This window comes from Micromys minutus (genome assembly GCF_963924665.1).
Source record: "Micromys minutus genome assembly, chromosome: 30".
Taxonomy (NCBI): Eukaryota; Metazoa; Chordata; class Mammalia; order Rodentia; family Muridae; genus Micromys; species Micromys minutus.
Genome location: NC_137965.1, coordinates 685431 through 709263, shown reverse-complemented (window position 1 = coordinate 709263; position 23833 = coordinate 685431). Strand labels below are relative to the sequence as shown.

At 38.7% G+C, this 23833-nt stretch overlaps 1 protein-coding gene across 3 annotated transcripts in view; it reads left to right on the top strand.

Annotated features, from left to right (window-relative positions):
• Nucleotides 1-23833, top strand: part of HBS1L (HBS1 like translational GTPase) — a gene marked incomplete at its 3' end in the record, with an annotated part of 67590 nt that overhangs the window by 13404 nt on the left and 30353 nt on the right. Inside the window, exon 5 of one of the 3 annotated variants that reach the window (XM_080941675.1) lies at nt 497-1905. The exons of 1 other annotated variant lie outside the window; for it this stretch is intronic. In XM_080941675.1, coding sequence (XP_080797801.1) covers nt 497-1905 — 1409 coding nt within the window. Of the gene's footprint in view, nt 1-496; nt 1906-23833 lie in introns of those variants that run through there. One more of the 3 variants, XM_080941676.1, reaches the window with a different exon arrangement.

Here is a 23833-nt window from a genome sequence, read left to right as displayed (position 1 = left end):
TGAAACATGTGCTTTAAATTGATCATGATGATAATGTCTTCTGCATTAGTAATGTGTCCTTAAAACAAATTAAAAATGTCACAGGTGTTGTTTGCTTGCTGTTGTTAATGTCTTAAAATACAGAATAAAATGAACCCATTTTTTAAAAAATTTTTAAAAGAAGTTTTAAGGAGGTAATTATAATTTTACTATGATAGACCTTCACATTCATGAACTTTATGATTCAATAAATTCATGACAACTAGAACCTTGGTACTTACTGTTACATATACAGTGAACATAGTGTGAAGGTCACCTTAGGTTGTAATATTACTTTTTTGTTTTCCTCATGGTCCCTATTGCTAAATAATGCACAAGTATCATTTTATTTATATCTTGATCAATAGAAGCACTTAGTAATTAAATGCCTTATTTCATGTCTCCTTTTGGTTGCTGTGACCGTCTCCTGCAAATGTCAACTCACGCATCTGAACATTAATGGCTCTTGTAAGGTAAGGAGTCTTATTTTCTTCCTTTAAAGTTTCACCCAAAAATATCCAACATTCTTATCCTCAGTCAGAAAATCTTTTGGATAGTAGTAGCAAATCTTTTGATTGTTGTAGCACAATAGCAGAATGCGGATCCGATAGTTCTTCACTTGAGCCACGTCACTACTTACTTCACAGAAAAGAAAAGCATGACAGACCCCAAAGTGAAAAGGAACTAGAATCATGTAAGTTAACAAAAGAGCTGGCTCTAGCTCACCTGATTCATGATTCGCCAAGAGATTCTTGTGCAAGCCAGCCGTCAGCCAGACTGCCACCCTCACCCAGTGGGCAGAGTGGGCTTCTTAAGAGTCTAGATGCTGATGTGGTAAGACCTGCATCTGCGTGTGCTCCTGAAGAGAATTTTACTTTCAGAGGACTACCAAACTTAGAGTCCTTAATGAGGGAGGACACAGTAGCTAGTCATGGTTCTTGGGGTAGTTCACTACCTGATTTTCGAAGTGTTCCAGTGAAGAACGACTTGGGAAGTTTAAATAATCCATTGCATGTATCTAGCCCAGTGGAAAATAATTCCAGGATAAACACTGAAGTTGAGCACAGTGCCAAGAATAATAGTGTAAAAAATAACAGTTTACCATTTTCCCAGCTTGAAAGTCCATCCCTAGCTGAGCTGTTTGAGCAACACAGAGAAAGCAGCTCTGGCCAGTGCTTTACTTTGTCTGATCTATGTAACCAGTCATCTGCCAGCTTGGGTTCCCTTCCCTTGTCAGAACTGGCAAACCGTTCTCAGTCTGCTAACGGAGTATCAGAATTAACAGGATCTCTGTCATCTTTGGCATTTTGTAAAACTGCTCCCACAAGAGACCTGGAGAATTTATCCCTTTCTGATTTGATTGCAAAAACGATTGAACTAGACAGTTCTCAGATTAAGAGAGATTCCTTTGATCTTAGTTTATCTGCAATAAGGAGTCCTGAAGTTGATTCAAATATTGATCTTAGTGTCTTGATAAAAACTCCAGAGATTGTCCCAAAGCCTGTAGTCAACCCATTAGTTGATCTAACACCAGACACTAAAGTTCTGAGTTCAAAGTTAGGAAAACCTCCCAACTCTACTAAGGATAGTAAGAAAAACAGAAAAGCCTGCCTTGCTAGAAAAGCTCCTCTGTCTCTGCCGTGGACCAAGGCCCTTGCTGCTAGGCCTTCAGCTTTTGCTTCAACGCTGTGTCTTCGTTACCCACTGAAAAGCTGCAAAAGGCGCACTCTTGAGCTCTACAAGACTTTCCTTTATAGCAGACAAGTTCAAGATGTGTTGGACAAAGAAATCAGTCCTCTTGTAGGAATAACACCATTTGACTTCAAATCAGCATCTCCCGATGACATTGTAAAAGCTAATCAAAAGAAAGCATTTACTAGAGAATAGGAACAGAAGAAAAACTTGGCTACTATTGTAAGCTTTTTAATCTCAATGTAAAGTTTTTGTAGGATCATTTTATATTATGGGATTCAAATTGTGATTTTTATTAAAATTGTCTTTAGTTCATTATAACAACTTAAGGATTTTTTGCACTGAGAATTTTTTTATGATGTCTTGGAGTAATGAGTGTTTTCATTTAAGTTGCTAGCTCATAAGAGTGTATGTTTACAATGTGCATATGGAAAACATGATATTGTGAATTGACCTGATATTTCATTTGATACCCAACTTAAGTTTTTTCTATGAAATATTTTTGTCCTCTTTTTCTTAAATGAAAAGGCAACTACTTGGGATTGTCATGGTATGAAGACTGTTCTCAGGACATATAGCATGACTGAGAATGCTTGTATTTTCAACTATTATTGGTGTCATTCCTTGTTCTATTATTTTACTTTGGCGACTACTAAAACTTTCCTATTAGAAAAACTTAAAATTCTTGATTTTTGCAAGTCCTATGAAATATGGTTAAGGTGAACTTTTGATGATGTAATGAAAGTCTTTTAAGGGACCATGTATATATTGGGATTGGATTAATACAGAAATTATTTTTATATATTATATATTTTATAGGTTTTAAGGTATCCTCTTTAAAATAAACATATAGAAAATATTTGGAAGTATGTTTGCATGTTATTTAAATAGTTTCACCAGCTCTCTGATAGTTCCTGCAAAGTGAATAATGAGATGTGGATCCCTTTTGTTCCTGAGGCTGTGTGTTCAGCAGTCCCTAAGTTCCACAGAGGCCAAGCCCTGAGAGTGCTTTGTGTGTTCAGCAGTCCCTAAGTTCCACAGAGGCCAAGCCCTGAGAGTGCTTGTGGTTAGTGGAATAAGGATACTTGTACAGCATGTGTTCTCAGCTAGAATTAGGAGTCATTATTATTGCTTTCCAGTCTGGCTGAGTAGGTTACTGAGGGAGGCCCTTGGGAATGTATTTTCTATAGATACTTAGATATCAGGTGATACATATGTCTGCTTTTCCTGGAGAACTGTGGAGTAAAAATTTTAATACCAAATATTATGAGACCAAGTTAATTTCTAATAATCGGGAATATCAAGGACAAGTTACTAATCAGGAATAAATGCCTAGAAAGATACACAGTAGTGTTAATATTACTTGCATAATTTTATTCCTTCATAAAAATCAAGTAGCTGCCCACTAAGTATTTTCTTTTCTGTCAGGTGCTTCACTATTCTTTGATTTTGTGTGTGTGTGTGTGTGTGTGTGTGTGTGTTTAGATTCATTTTATCAGTAGTTGCAGCTGTACATGATACTCCCACATTCAGTATTTTATTTTCTGAGCCACAGTATGAGTCCCACAATGTGTTTGAAACTGAATATTTCATTGTTTATAATGTTTAGGAGATAATAAAAACCACAACGTGCATTTTAGAATTAGCATTAAAATTTGGGTTACCTGTCTTTGGTTTTCTAGTCTTTCACCTCTAGTACTTTAGTAGCCGAACTGTTTAAATGACTTACCAACTAGATTTATATGCAGGTAGTGTCTCATTTAGTGCTGAATGTACTCTGAGAGTTTGTAACGTGTAATTACTCCTCATAGATTAACCCCTATGTAAGTGATTTTCTTTCCAGAGAAAGCCAAATATTCACATTTAATTCACACTGAAGAGTATGATAGTATTAATTTACTTTTTATGATGGAATAATTTTTAAGAAGAAAAACAATACTTTGTAAGCTATACTTTCTTAGTTAGGTGGGCTGTGTGCCCTTGTTGGCTGATGAAGATTGCAACTACCACTTAGATTTTTTTTTTCATTTGTGTGTGTGTTTATACATACATGTATGTATATATGTAATTATATTTACATGATATATATGATACATGTGTTTATATATACATATATAAAATGCCTTTTAAAAAATAACTTCCTAGCCTTCCTGTTTCTCTTGACTTGGCTCCTGGCCTGTCTGACATGTGCTTAACAAGATCTTGTGCCTCTGACTGGGAATGTCACAGTTTCTGAGACTCAGGAGTGAAGCCGAGAGTCTGCTGTCACCCTTACCGTGGTCCTTGGCAAAGAGCAGGATGTGCTTATGGATAATTGGCTTTTGTGAATATGTTTACAGTAAGTGTGCACCAGCTGATTTGGTAGCTCAGGGATGTTGAATGTGTTGGGTTTACTTTATTTCCTATTTCCAATATCCATGCTGACACATAAAGCTATCTTTGTGCTATGATAAATGCCTCCATTTACATGGGAATAAAATACAATACAATTAGTTATTAATGATGTAAAAGATGTTCAGAATGATCCCTTTGCTCTTTGTTCTCTTCATTCTTTTAAAAGTTCTGTTGGGTCCATGGGCATTTTGTTATTCTCATTGTAAAGGATGTGGTTCTTAGAATTGTCTAGAATTACGAATCCTTTTGGTACAGAACACTGTGTCTTGCTTTTTCTGCTTTCCCACCTATGTGCTCTCTGCTTTGAACCTTTCTTTCTTTTACCCTTTCTCAAAGAAATAGTAACAGCTATTATAGTTGATATTGGTATGGGACTATCATGGATCTAGTTGCCACCCCAGAGATAACACCAGGGAAGGTGTTATCTCTTTGACTATAAAAGGAAGCACTTCAGATAATACAGTGCAGAGAAAAAGAACACATTTGTAAAATGGCTGCTGTCTTCTAGGTTGGCCTGGAACAACATGTATTTGAATTGTTAAATATTGAAAATGAATTATGTATTGTCAACTTTATCTTATGTACACAAATGTATGGATGTATGTGTATATACATATATTTCTTTATAAAATTAGTTCTATAATAGCTTAGAAATTGTTTTCTGTATTTTAATAATAGAATGTGTATAAGCGGAGAGAATTGTGGATAGAAAGGGAATAACCAATAGGCTTTTCTGTGATTGTTTTTTATATTTGTACCTGTAATTATGTAAGACTGTAATTGGGTAACTAATTTTCAGGCTGTGGAAACTTGTCACATTTTGAGTGTAAATATACATTTTTATAAAGCTACATTGAAAGAAATTACAATTCTGAGGTTTTCTTAAATCAAGTATGAAAACATTATTTGCTCATTAGAGTTTCTATAGAAATTTGGTATTTCAAAATGGTATTTTGATAATTTATCCAGAAAGTACCACGTTTTCATCTTTCTGTAGAGAAATTAGAAAACAATCCACTCAGGTGTGAAGAATTTCTTCCAATGTATTCATTTATAGTTTGTGTGTGTGCATGTGTTGTATGCATGTTTGTGATTTACTATTTTATGTGTCATAGAAACATAAGCATTCATACAGGTTACTGAATTTTGATTTCTGAAATGATAGTGGGCAGAGAAAGAATTGAGTGCATACTTCCTATCCTGTCATGCCTGACTTATATATTGTGTTACTTAAAGCAACGTTTTAGATGCCAAAGTGAACAGCCTGAGGGTTCTTCAAAGAGAAAGGTGGATGTAGGCATCTATTTACAAGTTGCAACACTTGTAACTCTGAAAGTGATCTCTTTCTTTTTGTCTCCTCATCTGAATGCTACTTCTTGCTTTTTTTCTATCTTCATTAATTATCATCCTCCATTGCTTAGGTCAGAAACTCAGCATCGTCTTTGCTGCCTTTCTTCCTTGACCTGATACTTATAATTGATTACCACTCTTATGTCTAAATTACGAGTAAGCAATTTATTTTTATACTCATGCATGCAGATAACTAGTTCTTATTATTTGAGCTAATTATATTGCACAAGGTGACTGAAAATATTGAACTAGGATATACTGAGACATTCTTTGTATAGGACATATATGACTATTGTGTCTTGTAGCTGATGAGCCACTGGTTTCATGCACATCAACCACTCAGTATGTAACTTGGTTTTACACGTGTCTCTATTAAAAGAGCGATTACTTAATATGCATTGTTGCATCTCATTGCTGCATTAACATTGAGGTGATATAGTTTAACATAATACCTCATCTAATGTGCACTCTATTCACAACAAATCCCATAGTTTTCTGGTGCTCAGGGATTGTAGGCATGTCAGTGTTCTGCTTCTAAGAAGACAAAAATTGAAAACTAGGATACCAAAATCAACCATAAGAAAAGCACGTGTTCACTGTATGAGAGCTGAAATAAGAAAATAGTGTTGCCGTGTTTGGCCTCACCTGGAAGGGAGCTTATCTGTTGGTTACTCAAATTGTCCAGTGCTCTGTGTAGGTCGGTATGTGGTGGCCACAGTGCCCTGAGGAATATGATTTGGGGGTTACAAATACATGATAATGAACATTGGCATATCCAGTTTTGGGTCTAAGAATCAAGGGAATTTGGCACACATCATCTGGCCTGCTAGTTCCCATCTTTACTGCTCTCTTAAAAGCTGTTAGCTTTTGGAAGAACTGAAGAAACTTTAAGGAGTTTCTTGATTGAGTGCATTTCCTCTTAAAATATTCCATACACCAGACCCAGTGTAATTCTTCTGAAATGTTCATAGCATTTCCTCTTTTTTTTTGCCTAATTGTTCAGCTTTTACTTCTAAGTTGCTGTAGCTAATGTGTTTAGTTCATTCATTCTGCAGTTTCATGGGCACATGTTCTAGAGCTTCCTCTTCTCCCTTTGCTTTTCTTGTCCCTGGCTGGCTTTGTTCTCTTCAGATTGGAGTCATTGTGTCTTCATATGTGTCTGAGGCTCAACATATTCTTAGCCCCACCACATAGGAATTGTTAGTACATCTGCAGACATACATCCACTGGTTTTCACCTCATTGGAACTCTTAATACCCCTACAGACTTTTTCTCTTGCCTTTCCATATCTTAAAATTATCTCTACTCTTCTTATACGTTTTATTTTTATTTTTTGTCTACATTTCTGTTTAACTTCACTAAGTTTTAGCAATATGTGTTTATACATTTATCTATAAGCAGATTTTGTATGTATTTATTTATAGGCCACAGAAATTTGTCCTTATAATAATTGCTACTATTTTGCTGCTTCTTAAATTTTGGCTTAGTTTGGACAGTATTTCTTCTGTGACCCGTGCTGGCCCACAGTTTACTGTGTAGCCCTTGCTGACTGCAGCTTATAATGTTACTCCTCAGTTGCCCAGTTGCTGGGTTGACAAGGTGTGTACTACTGCTCTCAGCTCTTGGGTTAGATTTTAGAAGTTTTTTTTTTTTTTTTTTTTTTTTTTTTTTTTTTTTTTTTTTTCAGTTTTTTAATGAAGTTTGTGAGTCTTCAAGATACTTTGTTTGGAAGTTCTGATTTGTTATGTTAATAAATATGAAATAGTTTATTCTAATACCTTTGACAGATTATTTCTTGTTTTTTGTGTCTTTGATTCAGTGATACTAAGCACTAGCATAATAAATTTGGTTTGCTCACCAACATCTTTACCTTCTATAGAAAGGTAGGTTTGTCATTAGCCTTGTTAGAACATGTACTAAATTTTTCTCTATCTTGGGGCTTTACTAATATTTTGGAATTTCTTTTAGGTTTTAATATTTTTGCAGATTTTGTTTTTCTGAATTATTTCTAAGTAACTTTTCCCCCCTATTTAAGTGTAGAGAATGGATGTTTAGTGATTATAAAACACCCTTTCTGTGGATACAGAAGGCTTTAATAGTGTTAAGTACTAGTGTTCTCATAGGTTTGTAGTGTTAGTCTAGTATGATGTACAGCCCCCTCGAATCCTCTCTGCTATGCTACATTTTGTTTGCCCTCATTTTAAGATGATATCTACACACAAAATTAGTTTATATTGTTGTTTTAGAACTTGCTCTGTATCCAAGACTGGTTCAAACTCAAAGTCCTCCTGCCTGAGCCTTCTCAGTGTTGTACTTACAGGTCTTTACCACCATATCCAGCTCTCAGCCATTTTAAATGCATTAATGTCTTGTGATTGGACCCCTCGTTGTCTTTTTTATTGAGTTCTTTATTTTTTCCTTTCAGAATTTCAAAAAACAAAATATTTTTTGAGTTATTAGTACATGATTGTAATTTTTGTGCCTTATACTTTCAAGGCAAATTGCAGATTGAATCACCTTGTTTGCTGGAGTACCTTTCATATCTTCTGTTCTTGTGTGTTACTAGTGTATTAGTTACTAATTTTGTTGCTGTGATGAGCCTGCTAAGCAACTTGGGGAGTATTTGGGCTCATTGTTTGGGGGTAAAATCCACGAGGCTAGATGCATGAGGATCAGGTTATAAAAGCCTGTTCCTGTCTCCTAGTGACTCACTTCACTGAGGCTGCACCTTGTGAAAGTTTCAAACCCTTCCAAAGCCCTGTCACCAGCTGGGGACCGACTGTTTAAATAGATGAGTCTGGGATAGCTCAAGTTTACACGGCTAGAGTTTCTCATATCTCTTTGACTTTTATTTCCACCCCTCCTCTCTGCCCAGGAGCTTTCTTCCTGATCCTCTGTTTTCCATCTTGTTGATTTTTGTCTTCTTTTGCATGTTTAAATATGTTGGCTGTATGTATGTGGGATGCTGGTCAGGGGGAGGCATCAGATCTCCGGGAACAAGCCACCATGTGGATGCCAGGAACTAGACCTAGGTCCTTTAGAAGAACAAAAAGTGTTCATTAACTGCTGAGACATTTCTCCAGCTCCCTTTCTCTAGCTTTTAAAACCTTATTTTATCCCCTAAGCTCTTCTTACTTATAGCATCTTTACTATTGTTCATGTGCTAAAATATAAAAGTATTTTCTGGGGGTTGGAGAGATGGTTCAACAGTTAAGAGCACTGGATTCAATTCCTAGCACCTACATGGCAGCTCACAATTGTCTGTAACTCCTGTTCCAGGGGATGTGACACCCTCTCACAGACATACATAAAGTCAAGTTACCAATGTACATAAAATGAAAATAAATAAATTAGGTTAAATAAGTATTTTTCTTCTCATTTATATTCTTTATATATATGTATATATATACTATTCTCATTTATATTTATATTATATTCACACATAAATTCTGTGTGTGTGGGGTTGTATGTACACATGAATACAGCTGCCTATGGGAGCCAGACGATGGCATTTGAATCACCTGGAGCTAAAATTATGGGTGGTTTATCCAGTGTGTGTGCTCAGAACAGAACTTGCATCCATAGAAGAGCAGGACACACTCATAACTGCTGAGCCATCTGTCTAGTTGCTGGAAGTTCACTTTCAACAACAACATTGAAGAATATCAGAGTACAAGGCTAAACTTGGACCAACTTGTATTCTGACCTTGCTCTATTCTACACTGGGTTCATATTCAGCACAGTTTTATAAATATTTCATTTTCTTCCTTGGAGACATAGCAGAAACCCCTTACCTTTAGTGTAATTCATGTAATTTCTAAAATAGTATATTAAATGTTATCTTTTTAAATTTTGATAACTGTTAACATGTATATTAAAACATACTGGTAGAAAATATACATAGCCTAAGAATGGGTTGTCTATACAGTTTGTATGAGTGAGCTGTTAAAAGAGCATACAAGAGAAGATTTAAGTCAGGATAATCTGTCAGTTTCTTGACAGTTGTCCCATCTGGGGTGGCTCACACCTTTAATCACAGCACTCTGGAGGCCAGAGGCAGGCAGATCTCTGAATTCTAAGCCAACTTGGACTACATAGTGAGTTCTAACCAGGACAGCCAGGGCTGTATGTACAGGGACCTTGTTTCAAAAATTAAAAAAAAAACAAAAAAAACAACTCATGTTTTGATGGTGGCTTTGTTTATTATGCAGACCCCATGTAGTTTATTTGTGTCAACTGTGAGTGTGTAGACAGTGCTTAAAGTATCTTGGCTGAGTTGTTTCCTAAGAGCGTCAAGCTCCTGTCTGAGATTCTTTGCTTCTCCTTGTGTTCTGCTTCCATAGACTTCAGAGAGGGAGAGGGAGTGAGTTGAGTGAGTGAGTAAGAGAGTGAGGGAGTGAGTGAAAGGGAGGGAGGGCTGAGGAGGGGGGGCTGTCTTAGGAGCTACAGCCTCTCTCTCTCACAGTGTCCTGGAAGTATCCTGTGATTGATGAGAAGCCTATTGTAATGAAGGGTTAAGATGAGAATCTACTACTCAGTTTATGTGGCCTTTAGTAATGCACTGAAATATATTTCATTTTACTGCAGTTCTGTTTTTGTAGGCTGTTAAAATAGGCATAAGTAACTTTGCTTGTTTTCCATTGTAAATGTATTTTCTTCGAAAAATTTCACTAATTTATCTATTACCAAGTATTTTTAGTCAAACAATTAAGAAGAATTTATACTTCTTATAAAGATAACTAAGAATGAATTGGCTTTGTGCTACGTGGGAGTTTTTTGAGAAGTGGTTGAATTCAGTGAGGAAGCTTAAGTACTCTAATGTTCTTGGCACACTGGAAAAATTGAAACATAAATTGCTTAATTTAAAAATAATTTACTTTAGATTCTTAAAGCTCTTTATTTAGTATAGCATATGAGTTGCTTGAATAGTACATAGAATTTCCTCTTAATCCTAATAACCCTATTTTTAAAATTTATCAAGATTAAAATTAGATCATAAATTTCCACACAATTATTTCATTCTATGGTAATTATAAGTCTTTTAGTAGAATGACTTTTGAATGCATGCTACTTACTACTAAATACTTTAGTGAGGGACACAATGGAAAGAAAGGAGAAATCAATTCAGTCAAGCCAGCATTTAGTTACTTTGTATTAGGATTATGTGAAAAGTAAAAGCACTGGCTCTGTGAGTTTGAGAGCTTTGGTGGGAAGCCTGGAATGACTTCTCACTCCTGTCTTCACAAATGCTGGAATTGCAGGCATGTACCACTCTGTCTAGCTTCCTTAGAATTGTGTTTCTAAGATTATAAATTTAATCATGTGTGTTTGTTTCCATGCACACACCTGTGAAATGCAACTTAAAGAGGTTAGAAAGAGCATCGGATGCTCTGTGACTGGAGTTACACACAGTTGTGAGCTACTTTCCTTAAGTGGGTGCTGAGACCTAAACCTGAGACGGCTGTCTGTACGCTTCACCCCTGAACCATGTCTCTAACCCCCTTTAAGAGCTTTGTAGTATCCCACTGAGGAGGTGTCTGGTGATTTTATTTAACCAAATATCACATGAATTTAAGTTGCTTATTTGCTAGTATAAAAATGTATAGTTGTACAGTCTCAGCTATTTCGTGAAAGATGATTCTGTGGGAAGCTGATAGATGAAAGGAGTTGGCTGTTATAAGATGTTTATTAAACTGATTTACCCCTTACATGGAAGTTTGGGTCCTAATAGCATTGATGAGGTCCTGTAGTAAAGGGTTTCATGTCACACTGATAGGTGTTAATTTGTATGGAAGTTGTTACCTATGAGTGAGCTGCCAGGGGCGGGGACAGATACATGGTGCTTCTTGGGCAGTCGTGACACCAGCTGTCAATGTGCCTGAAAACTGTGTTAGCATTACATTACCACTGTACCACTTATCTGAGAATTCAGCATCTGCCTCACAGGTTTCTGTGAGAAGTAAGCTCCCCTGTGATACTGTGAGCACAGCATCTCGCAGATGGAAAAATGCCCAAGATGAGGCAACCACACTTGGTTCTCAGAATCCACTGTAGTGAACTGAGGCACTTGTTAAACCCAACTGACTACCTCGGAAACTTTTAGTTTAGATGAATTATTTGCTAACTTTCCACCACTTGCCCATTTTTTTTTAGCAGTCTAAAATATGTTCTTTAATATACTCAAAGAAATATACAGGGATTTTTTTTTTATCCCCCTCTTCCTCTCCCGCCCCTCCCCAGTTGTGGGCTGTGAGCTATTGTGTGGGTGCTGGGCATGAATCTAGTGATGTTAACCACAGAGTCATTTCTTCAGCCCCAAGCTCACTTTAGTTTTTAAAGCAGTCTGCTCACACACAGCTCTTAGGGTAGAAGATCAGTGTGAAGTGTTGGTACTCAAATTTCATGGAGCTCTGCAAGAAATCTGGAGTTTAGAATAAATTAAATAAAAGCCCAAGATTAGGGTGCTGGAGAGCAGAGCAGCATTGTGCTTTTCTAGAGAATTTCCTGGGTGGGAGGGTGTAGTGAGGATTGAAACTGTTCATATGTAATGTAAGAAGTACTTTATTTTTTTAGGCTGTTGTAATTTTGTCCAGACAAGCACATTTTTAGTCACAGCAATAGTATTAATAAATGTCTTTGTTCAGATATGAGAGAGAGAGAGGGAGAGAGAGAGAGAGAGAGAGAGAGAGAGTGTTTCTGTGTGCATATGCACATGTGGAGGCTAAAGGTCAGTCTCATCTCAGGAGTTGTCCACCTTCTTGTTTGGAATATGGTCTCACTCAGATGCAGGGGCTGCCTGATCGCTGAGCTAGGGGTCTGCCCTCCTCCCTGGCTTGGCTGCTTATGTGGATTCTGAGGGCTAAAACCTGCTCTCCCTGCTTTGCAGTAAGCACTTTACCAACTTCTGTCTCCCCAAGCCTAAATGTAGAGATGTAAGGAATAATTTCTAGAGCACAATATCAGTTATTTTCCAAGTGACTAGAAGTTGTTAGTGCTCTAATGGCTACAACTTTTACTTTGTGAACTAGATTGTAATTTTGTATTAAGGTTTGTGATAAAATCTAGCACACATTGAAATCTTACTGCATGTGTATGAATGAATGTGTGTACAGTATGCTTGTGTGTGTACCTGTGTGCTATGCATGTGGATGCCCAGGGTTGATTCTTCCGCTTTCCTCATTGAGGCAGGGAGCTCAGTCAAACCAGAACTACTTGTATTATATTTTAGTTAGCTTGCTCTAGGAATCCTTGTGCTGCCTTTCTGACACTAATTACAGGTGGGCTCTCATCCCCACTGACATTCTAATGGGTGTCTGGGGATTGGAACTCTGGTCCTCAGGCTTTTGCAGCCAGCAGTTCAACCTCTGAGCTGTTTCCCCAGGTCTTGAAGTTTCTGTTTTCTAACGTCAATGGATTCCGAGTTGTTTCCATAAAACCGAAATCTGGTCCCAGCGATTGTCTTGTCTGGGACTACCCTTCTCATTATTGAGATGGGTACTGAGTGGTAGATTTGATGGGGATTGTTCAGACCGGAGTGCAGCCGTACTTTTGAAGGAAGTGGTCTAGTTGCTAGTCTCGAAGATGTACTTTCTCAGTGTACATCTGATAACTAGAATTTTAATGTTTGGTTAGATTCAGCGAAGTGATTTATTTGAAGTTTTTCTTTTGAAAATAAGCACCAGTTTCTTGAAATTTTGAACTTATTAATGTCTGTGAATGTATTTGGACTTTATGGTATGTTGAAATGTACTTAAAGGAACATAATTGGTGTCAGACCATGGACTTGCCTGGAAAACCCTAATTTTTTTTTTTTTTTTTTACCTTAAATGTTTTCAAATTTATAGTGCTTTCTTATGAATGATTTAAGGTTGACAATTTGTTTTACATGAAAGGCGTTTATTGTGAATTTAGCCTGAATGTTTATTAAGTATAGAATCGGAAAGAAGCATCCCTCCTTCTGAAATTCTCATCACTGTCTGTGATGTTAAAACAGTGTCTTTTTAATATAGACTGAGGTGGGAGTGCTGGCATGGCCCAGGAGCAGGAGAATGTGGAACTCTCAGGTCAGTGAGACCCCGCCTCCAAGAAGAACATGGCAGCTTGGGTTGGGGGAGGGGTGTCTGTGTTTTGTGTATGTTTTTTTAGGTATAATGTCATGCTAGCCTTACAGTTTTATATCCTGCTTTTTTGATATGTGTTTTAAAATAAGGAATCAATGGCTAGAACCTAATTACCATACATTTAAACCATTAGGAAACATAAATGCATTTTCAATCCCTTTCTGTAGTTATGTGGGGGAAAACTGGATACTACATGGAGGTCAGAGGGGGTACTTTTCCTTGATTGGCCACTAATAACCATGTGACACAGTCAATACTAGACTTTTGAAATCTCCAGTATCCCAAACTCTTCAATTTAGTTCCAAGGAGAAAAGCAACTACCTTCTTTGCCAAAATATCACCCAGTGACCTCTAGACTCTGGCTAATAAATACTCTTCCACTCTGAATTCTCTGTGCCAGGCCTCATGATCTACATTCTCCCCCAACATTTCTCTCTATAATGCTTTGGTCAGTGGCTTGATATTCCCCAGTGAAAACAAGTACTTTCCTAGTCCAAAGTTCACATTCTGGCAAGGGTCCCAGCAGTAAAACTCAGGTCCCCACGCTTAGCAACAGGTGCCTTTTCTGGCAAAGTCATATTTAATTTAAAGCAAAAATTAGTGTTTGTAGTGTCTTCTCATCTTTCTATGCACCCTTCACATTTGAATGAACCAGCCGTCCCCCCTTTCTCTCCTGGTGATGCTGGTAGCAAATCCAGGGTTCTCACTCACGCTTGACAACTGGTCTAAGTTAAAATCCCTGATATAACTACAGGCTTGTATTTTAAAATTTCTTCCTTGCATTTTAGCTGTGGGTTACGGGGGGTGGGTCTCTGGTTTTTCAGTTCAGTTTAGTAAGATTTTCCCATAGATAAGAGTTTTTGTTTTGTACTTTGTAGTGATAGTGTATGTTCAGGCATTTTGCAATCACGTTGAAGATTAATGTCTGTGCCAGGGAGAGAGATTCCTAATGAGTAGGCTAAGTAGTTATTTTTTATTGTTTTGTTTGTATATATTTAGACACAGTCTATTATGTAGCTCCAGCTATCCTAGATCTTGAACACCCAGAGATCCACCAGTCTCTGGTTCCTTAGTGCTGGGATTAAAGGTGTGTGCCAACACGCCCAGCTAAGTAGTTGTTTTTGAAATTAAAACTCTAGGGAACAAACCTTAAAAAGTCATCTGAATGGGTTTCTTTCTTGGGCGAATTTGCATATACCTATGATGAACCTGAAACCACAGACTGAGATGGTGGATGCTTATACTGGCAAAGGGTGTTCTACCAGTCTGGATTAATTTCTCTGAGCCCGACTTCTCTGTGTGTAGAGTTAGTTTTACATCAGGTGACAGATGTAGTGGTTCTCAATTATAAGTTTCTTTCTTTAGAGAAAGGTGCTGGTTAGCATCAGCATTTCTTGGTGAAAAGTTTTCAGAGGGGAGAGGAGCAGTGCTTTTCTTCTGTTTGTCTTCTGGTATATATGTGTGCTTGTATGTGTATGTCTGTGTGAGGTGTGTGTATCTGAGATGCAAATTGTATGTGTGTATGTGTCTGTATGAAGGGTGTATGTCTGTGTGTCTTATGTGAGGTGTGTGTATATATGTGTGTGAGGTGTGCCTGCCTATGTGTACCTATGTCTGTGTGAGTGTGTCTGTGGGGTGTGCACGTGTCTGTGTGAGGGGTGTGTATCTGCGAATGTGTATGTATCTGTGTGTGTGTGTGTGTGTGTGTGTGTGTGTGATCTGTGTGCATGGTGTATGTGCACATGTACGTGCAGGTATATTTCCTCTATGGGCACATGTGGAGGCCAGAGGTCAATGTTTTAAGGTACCTTCTTCAATTGCTTTTCCTCCTTGTCTTCTGAGAGGGATCTCTTCTTGTTGAAACTAGGGATGCTCTTCACTGGATGCTTGGTGCTTTCCCAGGATGCCCCTCTCTGTAACCTCAGTACTTAGGTTAAAGGTACATGTGGTCATACATGGTGCTTGGGTCCTCATGCTTGCAGTGCACCCACATAAGCATTTTCTTGTGTCTGTGCTAGTCAGTCCATCTACACCTCCCACTGAGAAACACTGGGTTACAGTCTGCTTCATTCCATGTATAAAATTACAGTTTCACTAAACACATGAATGCCTGTGATATTTCATTCACTGGATGGTATATTGTGTAGGACATTTTTTAAAACGTAACTTTGGAACTAGTATAGACCAGTTTGAAAAGTAAGACACGGGCTGGAGAGAAGGCTCAGTGGTTAAGAGTACTGACTGCTCTTACATAGGTCCTGAGTTCAAATTCCAGAAACCACATGGTGGCTCACACCATCTGTAATGAAAAATGATGCCCTCTTCTGGTGTGACTACAGTGTACTTATATATAAGAAAGAAAGAAAGAGAGAGAGGAAAAAAAGTAAGACACATTCTATATTTTAGTATTTTGTACTATAGTACATATAGCACACACATATACACATATACACATACCACAAAGGTACACGGTAAAGGCCTTTCAAATTTAACCTGTAAACTACTCAAATAGCTTTTGCTTTTATCTGTGGTCTAAAATTGACAGCATCTCACTGGAATGTATGCCTTGAATATGAATGCCTCTTTCCAACCTCCTAAAAATCAGCATGAACAGATCACCCTGGATGTTCTTGAACCTGCTTTGTAGGCCAGGGTGGCCTAGAACTCAGTAACTACCTCTGCCTCCCCAGTGCTGGATTTAACGGCATGTACCACCCTGCCTGGCAGAAGGATTGACTTTTCAGAAGTATCTCAGATAGTAATAAGCTACCTCAATAAGCTCACAGAATCAGATATGGGCAACACATTTTCATTTCTTAGAGGTACTTGACTCAAGGTTTTTTACTTTAGAATGATCCTGATCCAGGATCTTGGGAACACATGTCTGTCATTTTGAGGAGGTGCAGTCAGGACACAGTGGGACCAGAAAGAAGGTGCCTTGAGAAAGGTCTGGAGAAATGAGCAAAGGTCAAAGGTCACCTTAGTCACCTGCCTGATCTTGAGTAGTCATCTAATACTTGTCTATAAAATGTTGGGTTTGACCACATCACGGTTCATGATATGTGAAACTCCGTTCCATTTAAGGAGTTGGGCCTCACTTGATCTGCAAGGAAGGTGGGTGCATATTCTCTACTGAGCATTCTTTACTTGGCTGCTTTTTGCCCTTCACCTTGTCATTAGCTATATGGGTCTTAGTGACTTCAAGAGTTTAATAGCTTGAGCACTAATTCTGCTCTGTAGCCTTATAGTCTGGTGTTTTATGTGGAGTCTCAGCCCATCAGCCTACGCATCTGTCTTCATTACTAGCATGTTGATTAGTCATCACCTCTTAATTAATATATCTGGTTAGAGTCTCAGCAGTCATGGGTTCCTGTTTTCATGGTTTTTCCTTCCTGACATTCAGTTCACCCCATATTCCAATAGTGCATCTAGTTGGAGTCTTAGTGGCCACTGAAGTTCCTGCATGCTACAGGGCTTGCCCATCCCCCAACTCTTAATTGTGCTACTTCTTCCCATCTTGTTTGCCTTGGTGTCAAACACATCCCTCGGAATCAATCTGTTTGCAAACTACTGCCCCTACTGGGTTCCCAGGATGACGTCAGAACTTAACCTTCCAAGCTCTGAAACACCCAGTGTGCAAGCAGAGTCTAGTGAGATAAGCTCTTGGTGGCATCATCTGTTTAGGTGGGGTTCCTCCATGGACTGCTGTCTGCTTCCCAATCCCCTTTTATTATTACTATCTTCCTCCTTTTACTGAGTTCCTCATGGTCTTCCTCTTCAATCTGTTTTAATCCAGTCCCTGCCACAGTGTCACACAGTTGGAGTTTTTCTTCTTTCCATCATGAATGACTTATTGTCAGAGTGGCGATCATTCTGGTGTGATTAGAGATCCACAGGTTGTGTCCTTTCTGTTGGTAGTCGACTTTTAAGGGCACTGCAAGTATCTGAATTCTTTCAGTTCCTCAGAAATGCCCACTATGTAGGCCACATACTATTTTACTGAGAAGGTACAAAGATAACCTCCCAGAGACTGGTTGGAGTCCTTGACATGGGGTAGACTGTTGGTAGCAAAAGTGCATGTAGATTTACATGTTCTGTGTTTTGTTCCTTGTCACCTAGGGGAAACAGTTTTGTAGTTTCTACTTCATAGGATCAGCAAGTCTATTGAGTATAGAGGTCAGCTTTGATGTGAACATGAGGGTAAAAGACTCCAATGATAAAGGGAAGAGATGTTTTGTTAAACAAGGGATAGAAGATAAGACACTGTCAGACACTGTAGCCATCTGGTCGTCAGTAGTTAAGAAAGTAAGGACCAAATCTGAGTGGTATTCCTGAGAAGAAAAGTAAAGGAAGTGTTAGTTGGATAGAAAAAAAGTTGAAGAAAGGAATTAGCAGTAAATGTCTGAAGTTTCATGGTTGGCTGATAGGAAAAGATTATTAGAATTGCTGGTTTGTGGAGAAATGATTTTATATAAAGTGTGTGCTGTGCACTTAATTCCTTTGATAATTATTCTCAATAGCTGTGGTTCTCCACTGAAGGAATTCTGTTCCCCTGTCTGGAGAGATTTGGGCAGTGGTGCCAAGTATCTGACAATGCTGAGCACAGTCTCCTCACAGCAGCAAATGATCACATTTAGAATGTCTGTGACACCAAAGAATCTGACTTTTTGAGAGTTTTGCGAGTCCAGAATAGATTTTACCCTGAAATACTTTCCTGTAAGAGGAAAAATGTTCAAAGAAGTCACACGTATGCTTCCCTCTGCCTTCATTCCTTCGGAACATCGAAAGAGCTGTCAGGAACTGACCAGCTGCTTGTACATGTCTGTTTCTGTATTAGCTTCTGTGTGTGACAGACATATAAATGCATCCCTCCTGGTTGGAGGAGCTGTTGTGGCAGTCCCCAATTTTAATTTATTCTGGCTAGTGTACAGAAAGTCTCGGTTGGTAAGTTCAGGTTTCCTCTTCTTGTTCCTGATCTACAGATGTTACTATACTACTCATTCTCGAACTGACTCCCCAGCATGGTCTTCCCTGCATTTATACTCCCAGGTTTACACTATTTTTGTTATATATCGTACAGACTTAATTGCATAATTCTTTAGCAAATAAAACTGGGTTCAAGAGTTTTCTTCTGAGTTCCTTTCTTACGGCACGGTTCATGTTTGTTCTAGTATTTCTTGATCATATCCTTGTAGTTATTTGAGAACTGAAGAAGCTAAATGGGCACAGAAATGTCCAAATCCAATTTTATAATTGATGAACTTGATCGACCACAAATTTCAATAATTATTTTCAAACTAGTTATTCTAAAATACTACTCAATGATAATTTTATCAGATGAAAGTCTGATTTCTTAGCTTCATTTGGGAATTTTGTTTTTTGTATTCTTGCAAATACGTGCATTTCAGCTTCATCCTGAAGTAGATACTCATTTTGTGGGTGTGACAGGGCTGTGCCTTATATAGCTTCTGGTAGCATATTCTTAGATTTCTTTTCCTATGAAACTTGTTTAAATGGATGGCCACTATGAGGAAACTGTGTGTCTATGGACTATAACTGAGATCCTTGGGCAGTAAAGGATTTATGAAACATTGACACATGGGTTTTCATGGGTAAATCACCATTATCACTTGTGGTTTTTATTTTTCTTTGTCTTAATTTGACCTCCTCATTTCTAAGCAGTTTTTAGTAATTTCTAAGAATATTTAATGCTACTTATTTTATTGTATATTTAGTAAATGGAAAAGTTCTTCCAAAGCGCTCTCTCTCTCTCTCTCTCTCTCTCTGTGTGTGTGTGTGTGTGTGTGTGCGCACGTGCATGTTTTATGAGGGAGAGAGACAAAGACTAGATGCACAAAAATTTCTTAAAAGTTTATTGATTCCTGGGGGCTGAAGAGATGGCTCAGAGATTAAGAGCACTGTACTTTTCCTGAGGTCCTGAGTTCAGTTCCCAACAACCACATGGTGGCTCACAACCATTTATAGTGAGATCTGGTGCCCTCTTCTGGCAGCCAAATGCTGTATACATAATAAATGAATAAATCTTTTTTAAAAAGTTTATTGGTTTGTTAGAGTTTTAGTTCTGTTGTGCTCCCCTCACCCCATTTTGGGGCCAGATTAAAGTGAAACCTTATATGCTCAGGCACATACTTTTATCACATATATATGTCCATTTCACATTTTACAGTTTGTGTCTCAGAGTGGTTTATATGCTTTTGAGAAGAACCACCATTAAATCCAACAGCAGTCTGGCACACTTACCTGATGCCACTATGGTCTCTCTGCATCTTTTACAAAAGTACACACTGAGAAAGAGTCTTTGGGTAAGTGCACATTGTAGCTAACAAGGTGCAGGCAGTTCTAGAGGAAGCATGAATCAAAGGGTGACTACAAGGGACAGGAGCTGTTGTTTTTCAGGAATGCTTTGTTGTAGATGGCTGTAGTACGGAGAAGGTGAACTGGGTAGGCATGCAGGTAATTCTGTTTAGGCTGTAGACCCTGTCATTATAGTGAACTCATGAAAAAAAAAACAGATTTGATGAACTAAATAACTTAGTTTTAATGAAGGATAGAGCACACACACAGTTCTTCCCATTGTACTAGGGACTCAGTGCTAATCATTGAGTATTCATCTTTAGGATGCACACATTTGGATGGCCCTGAATTGGAGGCTGGGTAGATTTTGCATGGCTTGAGCATGGGTCTTGATACTTGTTTAGAATGAATGGCACATTTGGTTTTTGCCTCATAGAGTCCTGTTGAAAGTGAGGAACCTGTTAGTGTTTGAAGAGATCTATATAGATCCTCCAAGCTGGGAACCATTTATTTCACCTCATTGTGTGAGTAGAAACGGCATACTCCATTTACCAGATTGCTGAGGAAAAGGGCCAGCTGGAAGCTATGTCACAGGAAGGGCCAATTTCCCAGGGGAACCTGGGACCACCCATAAGAATTTGAGGGGAGAGTTATAAAGGTGCAAGGTACCAGCTAGTTAGTAGAAAGGCAGGGCTGGGAAACTAAGGCCTTTTCTCTACCCAGTGTTCTTGCTTGCTGCACTGTGAGGTTTCCTGGAAATTCATTGCACACACAGTGAATGGATTTCCATTTACTCAGGAAGGATATGATAGTTTCCCCTGCACGTGCGCTTGTGTGTGTATGTGTGTGTGTGTGTGCATTTGAATGCTTATATGTATCAGTGACTGAGTTGGTGGTGGTATATTGTGACCTCAGTTGGCTTTGTTTCCCATCTAGCCTGGTGCTAATGATGAGGATGACTTTGTACAATGTGAATTCGTGTGTGTATTTGCATGTTTTAGTTAGGAATGACCTGTGGTTTTGTTAGTGTTCTTGAGGATCATCTGATTTAGGAAGATAGGAAGGCTAGTGCTGTGTTTTCAGCGTGTTCTTGCCTATACTGGCATATTGTATATGTATATATAAAGTATACTTGCATATTTTCAATTAATCAAAAAATTGAAATGTTGCATCTTGAGTCTTATAGTAAACACACACCGAAGTAGTATTTACTGCATCCTTAAAAATAGTGTAAGATCATCACATTGACTTCTATGCTTACAAAACCTTTACAAATAAAATATGTTATATCAATGTAATAAATAATGTAAGAATCCATGTTTTTCATGAAACTGGAAAGTACTGGAAATGAGCTTAAAAGGAGTTAGAGTTAGTCTGGTGGGCCTCGGAGGGAGACTTTCATCCTGTTTTTTCTTGTTTTTAGAAGTCCAAGTCCACCTTGTCTCCTTTTGTTTTACCCAGTCAGGTGTGTCCTCCCTTTACGTACCACTGCTATATCCTCAACCATTATCACTACCATTAGCACAGTCATCAAAAGACTATCATTACCACCACCACCATCACTTAGCATCACCATCATCAGCAGGAGCAGCAACAGCAGTACCACCATAGTTCTATCTTCATCACCATCATGGTGCACCAAGTGTCTCCCACCTTCCCTCACTCTTCTCTCTGGGAACTCTAGACCTTTCTTTTCTCACAAAAGCCAACTCCTCCTAGCGCTGTCCCAGTCTTTCCTGCCATGTATCGGCTTGTTTCACTTCCTTCTTAGCCTCAGGACCAAGGAAACCCAGCTTGTTGTTGCTGGACCTCTTTCCTGTCTCAGCTTGGTGGTGGTTTCCTTTTGCCTGTGCTAGGCCTTGGCTCGTTCTTGTGCAGACCTCTGCTTTATGACCTCACAGCTCCTTTTCTTGACCATTAAAGACTTTGGCTGTTAGCTGCCAGTTTTCTTCTGCTTCCTGAGGTCTTGATGCTCTTACCCTGGGATGGTGCTTCACCAAGTCCAGGACTTTGATCTGGCTTCGTTTGCAGTCATAGCCACTCAGTCAAATTTCCTACTCCTCACAGTAACTAGTTCACATCCATTTTGACTCCCTTGCCACACACAAACCCTTCCCTTTATTTGGTAGTCTCCATTTCTCATGTGTCCAGTTCAGTTTTAGAGGGTAATATTTTAAGGTTTTTTTGTCTTGGCACCTACTGGGTAGAACCTTGACCTTGCATACATCAGTCAGTGCCTTTTCTGTTAATGTGTCATCAATAACCACAAAGTGTAAAAAGGGCCCAATACCCCTAATTGTTTTATTGTTTTTAATTGAAATAAAAGCATATTAGTTTTCCCATCCCCCTCACCCTGGCCTCTCCCTGCTACTGTCCCTTGAACTATTTCCATGCCCTTCTGAGTTGAAGGCTCCTTTCTCTTTATAATTGTTATGTACATGTTTGTGTATGTGTGTGTACAAATATATATATAAATACAACCTACCAGCTTTGGTTGAATGTGGTTTGCTGTTGTGTGTGTATATTTTTCAGGCCAACTACTCTATACTGAACAACCAAAAGGAGGTTCATCTCGGGAGAGGCCAACTTTTCTCTCAGCAGACATGGTTGCCTGTAGCTGTGTTTTTAGGTGTTGGACCTGAGAGATTCCCCCTTCTCACATTAACATACCAGTTAGGATATTGTTTATGTGGCCATTTTATGAGAGGCTGTTTCACAGTATATTTCCTGGTATTCAGACTCTTAGTCTTTCCTCACAGTGTTCCCTGTACTGTAGGATGCAGTGTGTCCCGTAGGATGCAGGAGCTGTAGTGTACACATATCTGCTGCTGCTGGGCCCCCATGATCTATTGATTTCTGCATTGTGTCCAGTTGTGGTTTCCTGTCATGGTCTCCATATACTGTAAAAAGAGGCTTCTGTGATGAAGGATGGCAGCCACTTTACCCGTGGGTATAAGGATAAGATTTAGAATGTAGTAATGAAGAAATTAAGCTAGTCTAGTAAAATGGGGGTAATAGACTTACTTTTTTTATGGGTGTGGTTCATGACCTCATGAATCCTGGGGAGCTGACTAGGTTTTCAGGCCACACATGATTTTCTTCTTGTTGAATGGGCTTTAAGTCTATTAGATAGATTTTGATTGCCACCAAGATGTGAATGCCAGTTACTGCACCTTTATGCATATCTAGCCATGCTGGTAATTGTGGTCCACAGGGATTGAAGCTGGCTAGGACTGTTTAGTTGTTCTCCTCTGCCCTTTGGCAGCTTGCATAGGACTTTCTGGAACCATGGAAGCTATATGACAGGACAGAGACTTTCGGGTTAGATCCAGCTCCTGTCAACTGGGCCTGTGTTCACAGTGTGTGTTGTCTTCTGCAAGAGAGCCACCCAAATCCCTGAGAAGCAACCAAGAGCTACATCTGTACTCTATATTATCTTGGGAGTCATTTGGATTCCCCAACCAACCATTTCTAAGGAGATTTTTCAGATTGGTACTAGTGTTTTTGTTAGTCTGTGGTTCTTTAAGGGGAACCTAGTTCAAGTGGCTTAACTTTGTTTTAGGCATGCTCGTGTGAGTGTTTGTGTGTGTGTGTGTGTGTGTGTGTCTGTGTGTCTGTGTGTCTGTATGTCTGTGTGTGTGTCTGTGTGCACAAGACACTTACATATACTGAGTATAATTTTAGGTGAACATAAAAGATGGCTCCTTGTGGGTTGGTGTTCCCCTGTCCGTCCTCTCCTTTACTGACCTCTCTCCTTCTCCCTGTTACTGATTCCTAACTCATGTCACCTGTGTCTGCTGCCCCTGCCTCTGTGGTCCTTTAGACTTTATTGGTTTCTAGGGTTGTTGTATACTGATGTTTGAGGATATGGAGTTAAAAGGCTCCTATACAGCTAACGAAACAATCGAATGAGTAAGAAATCTTCGCCATACTCTGAAAGAGGA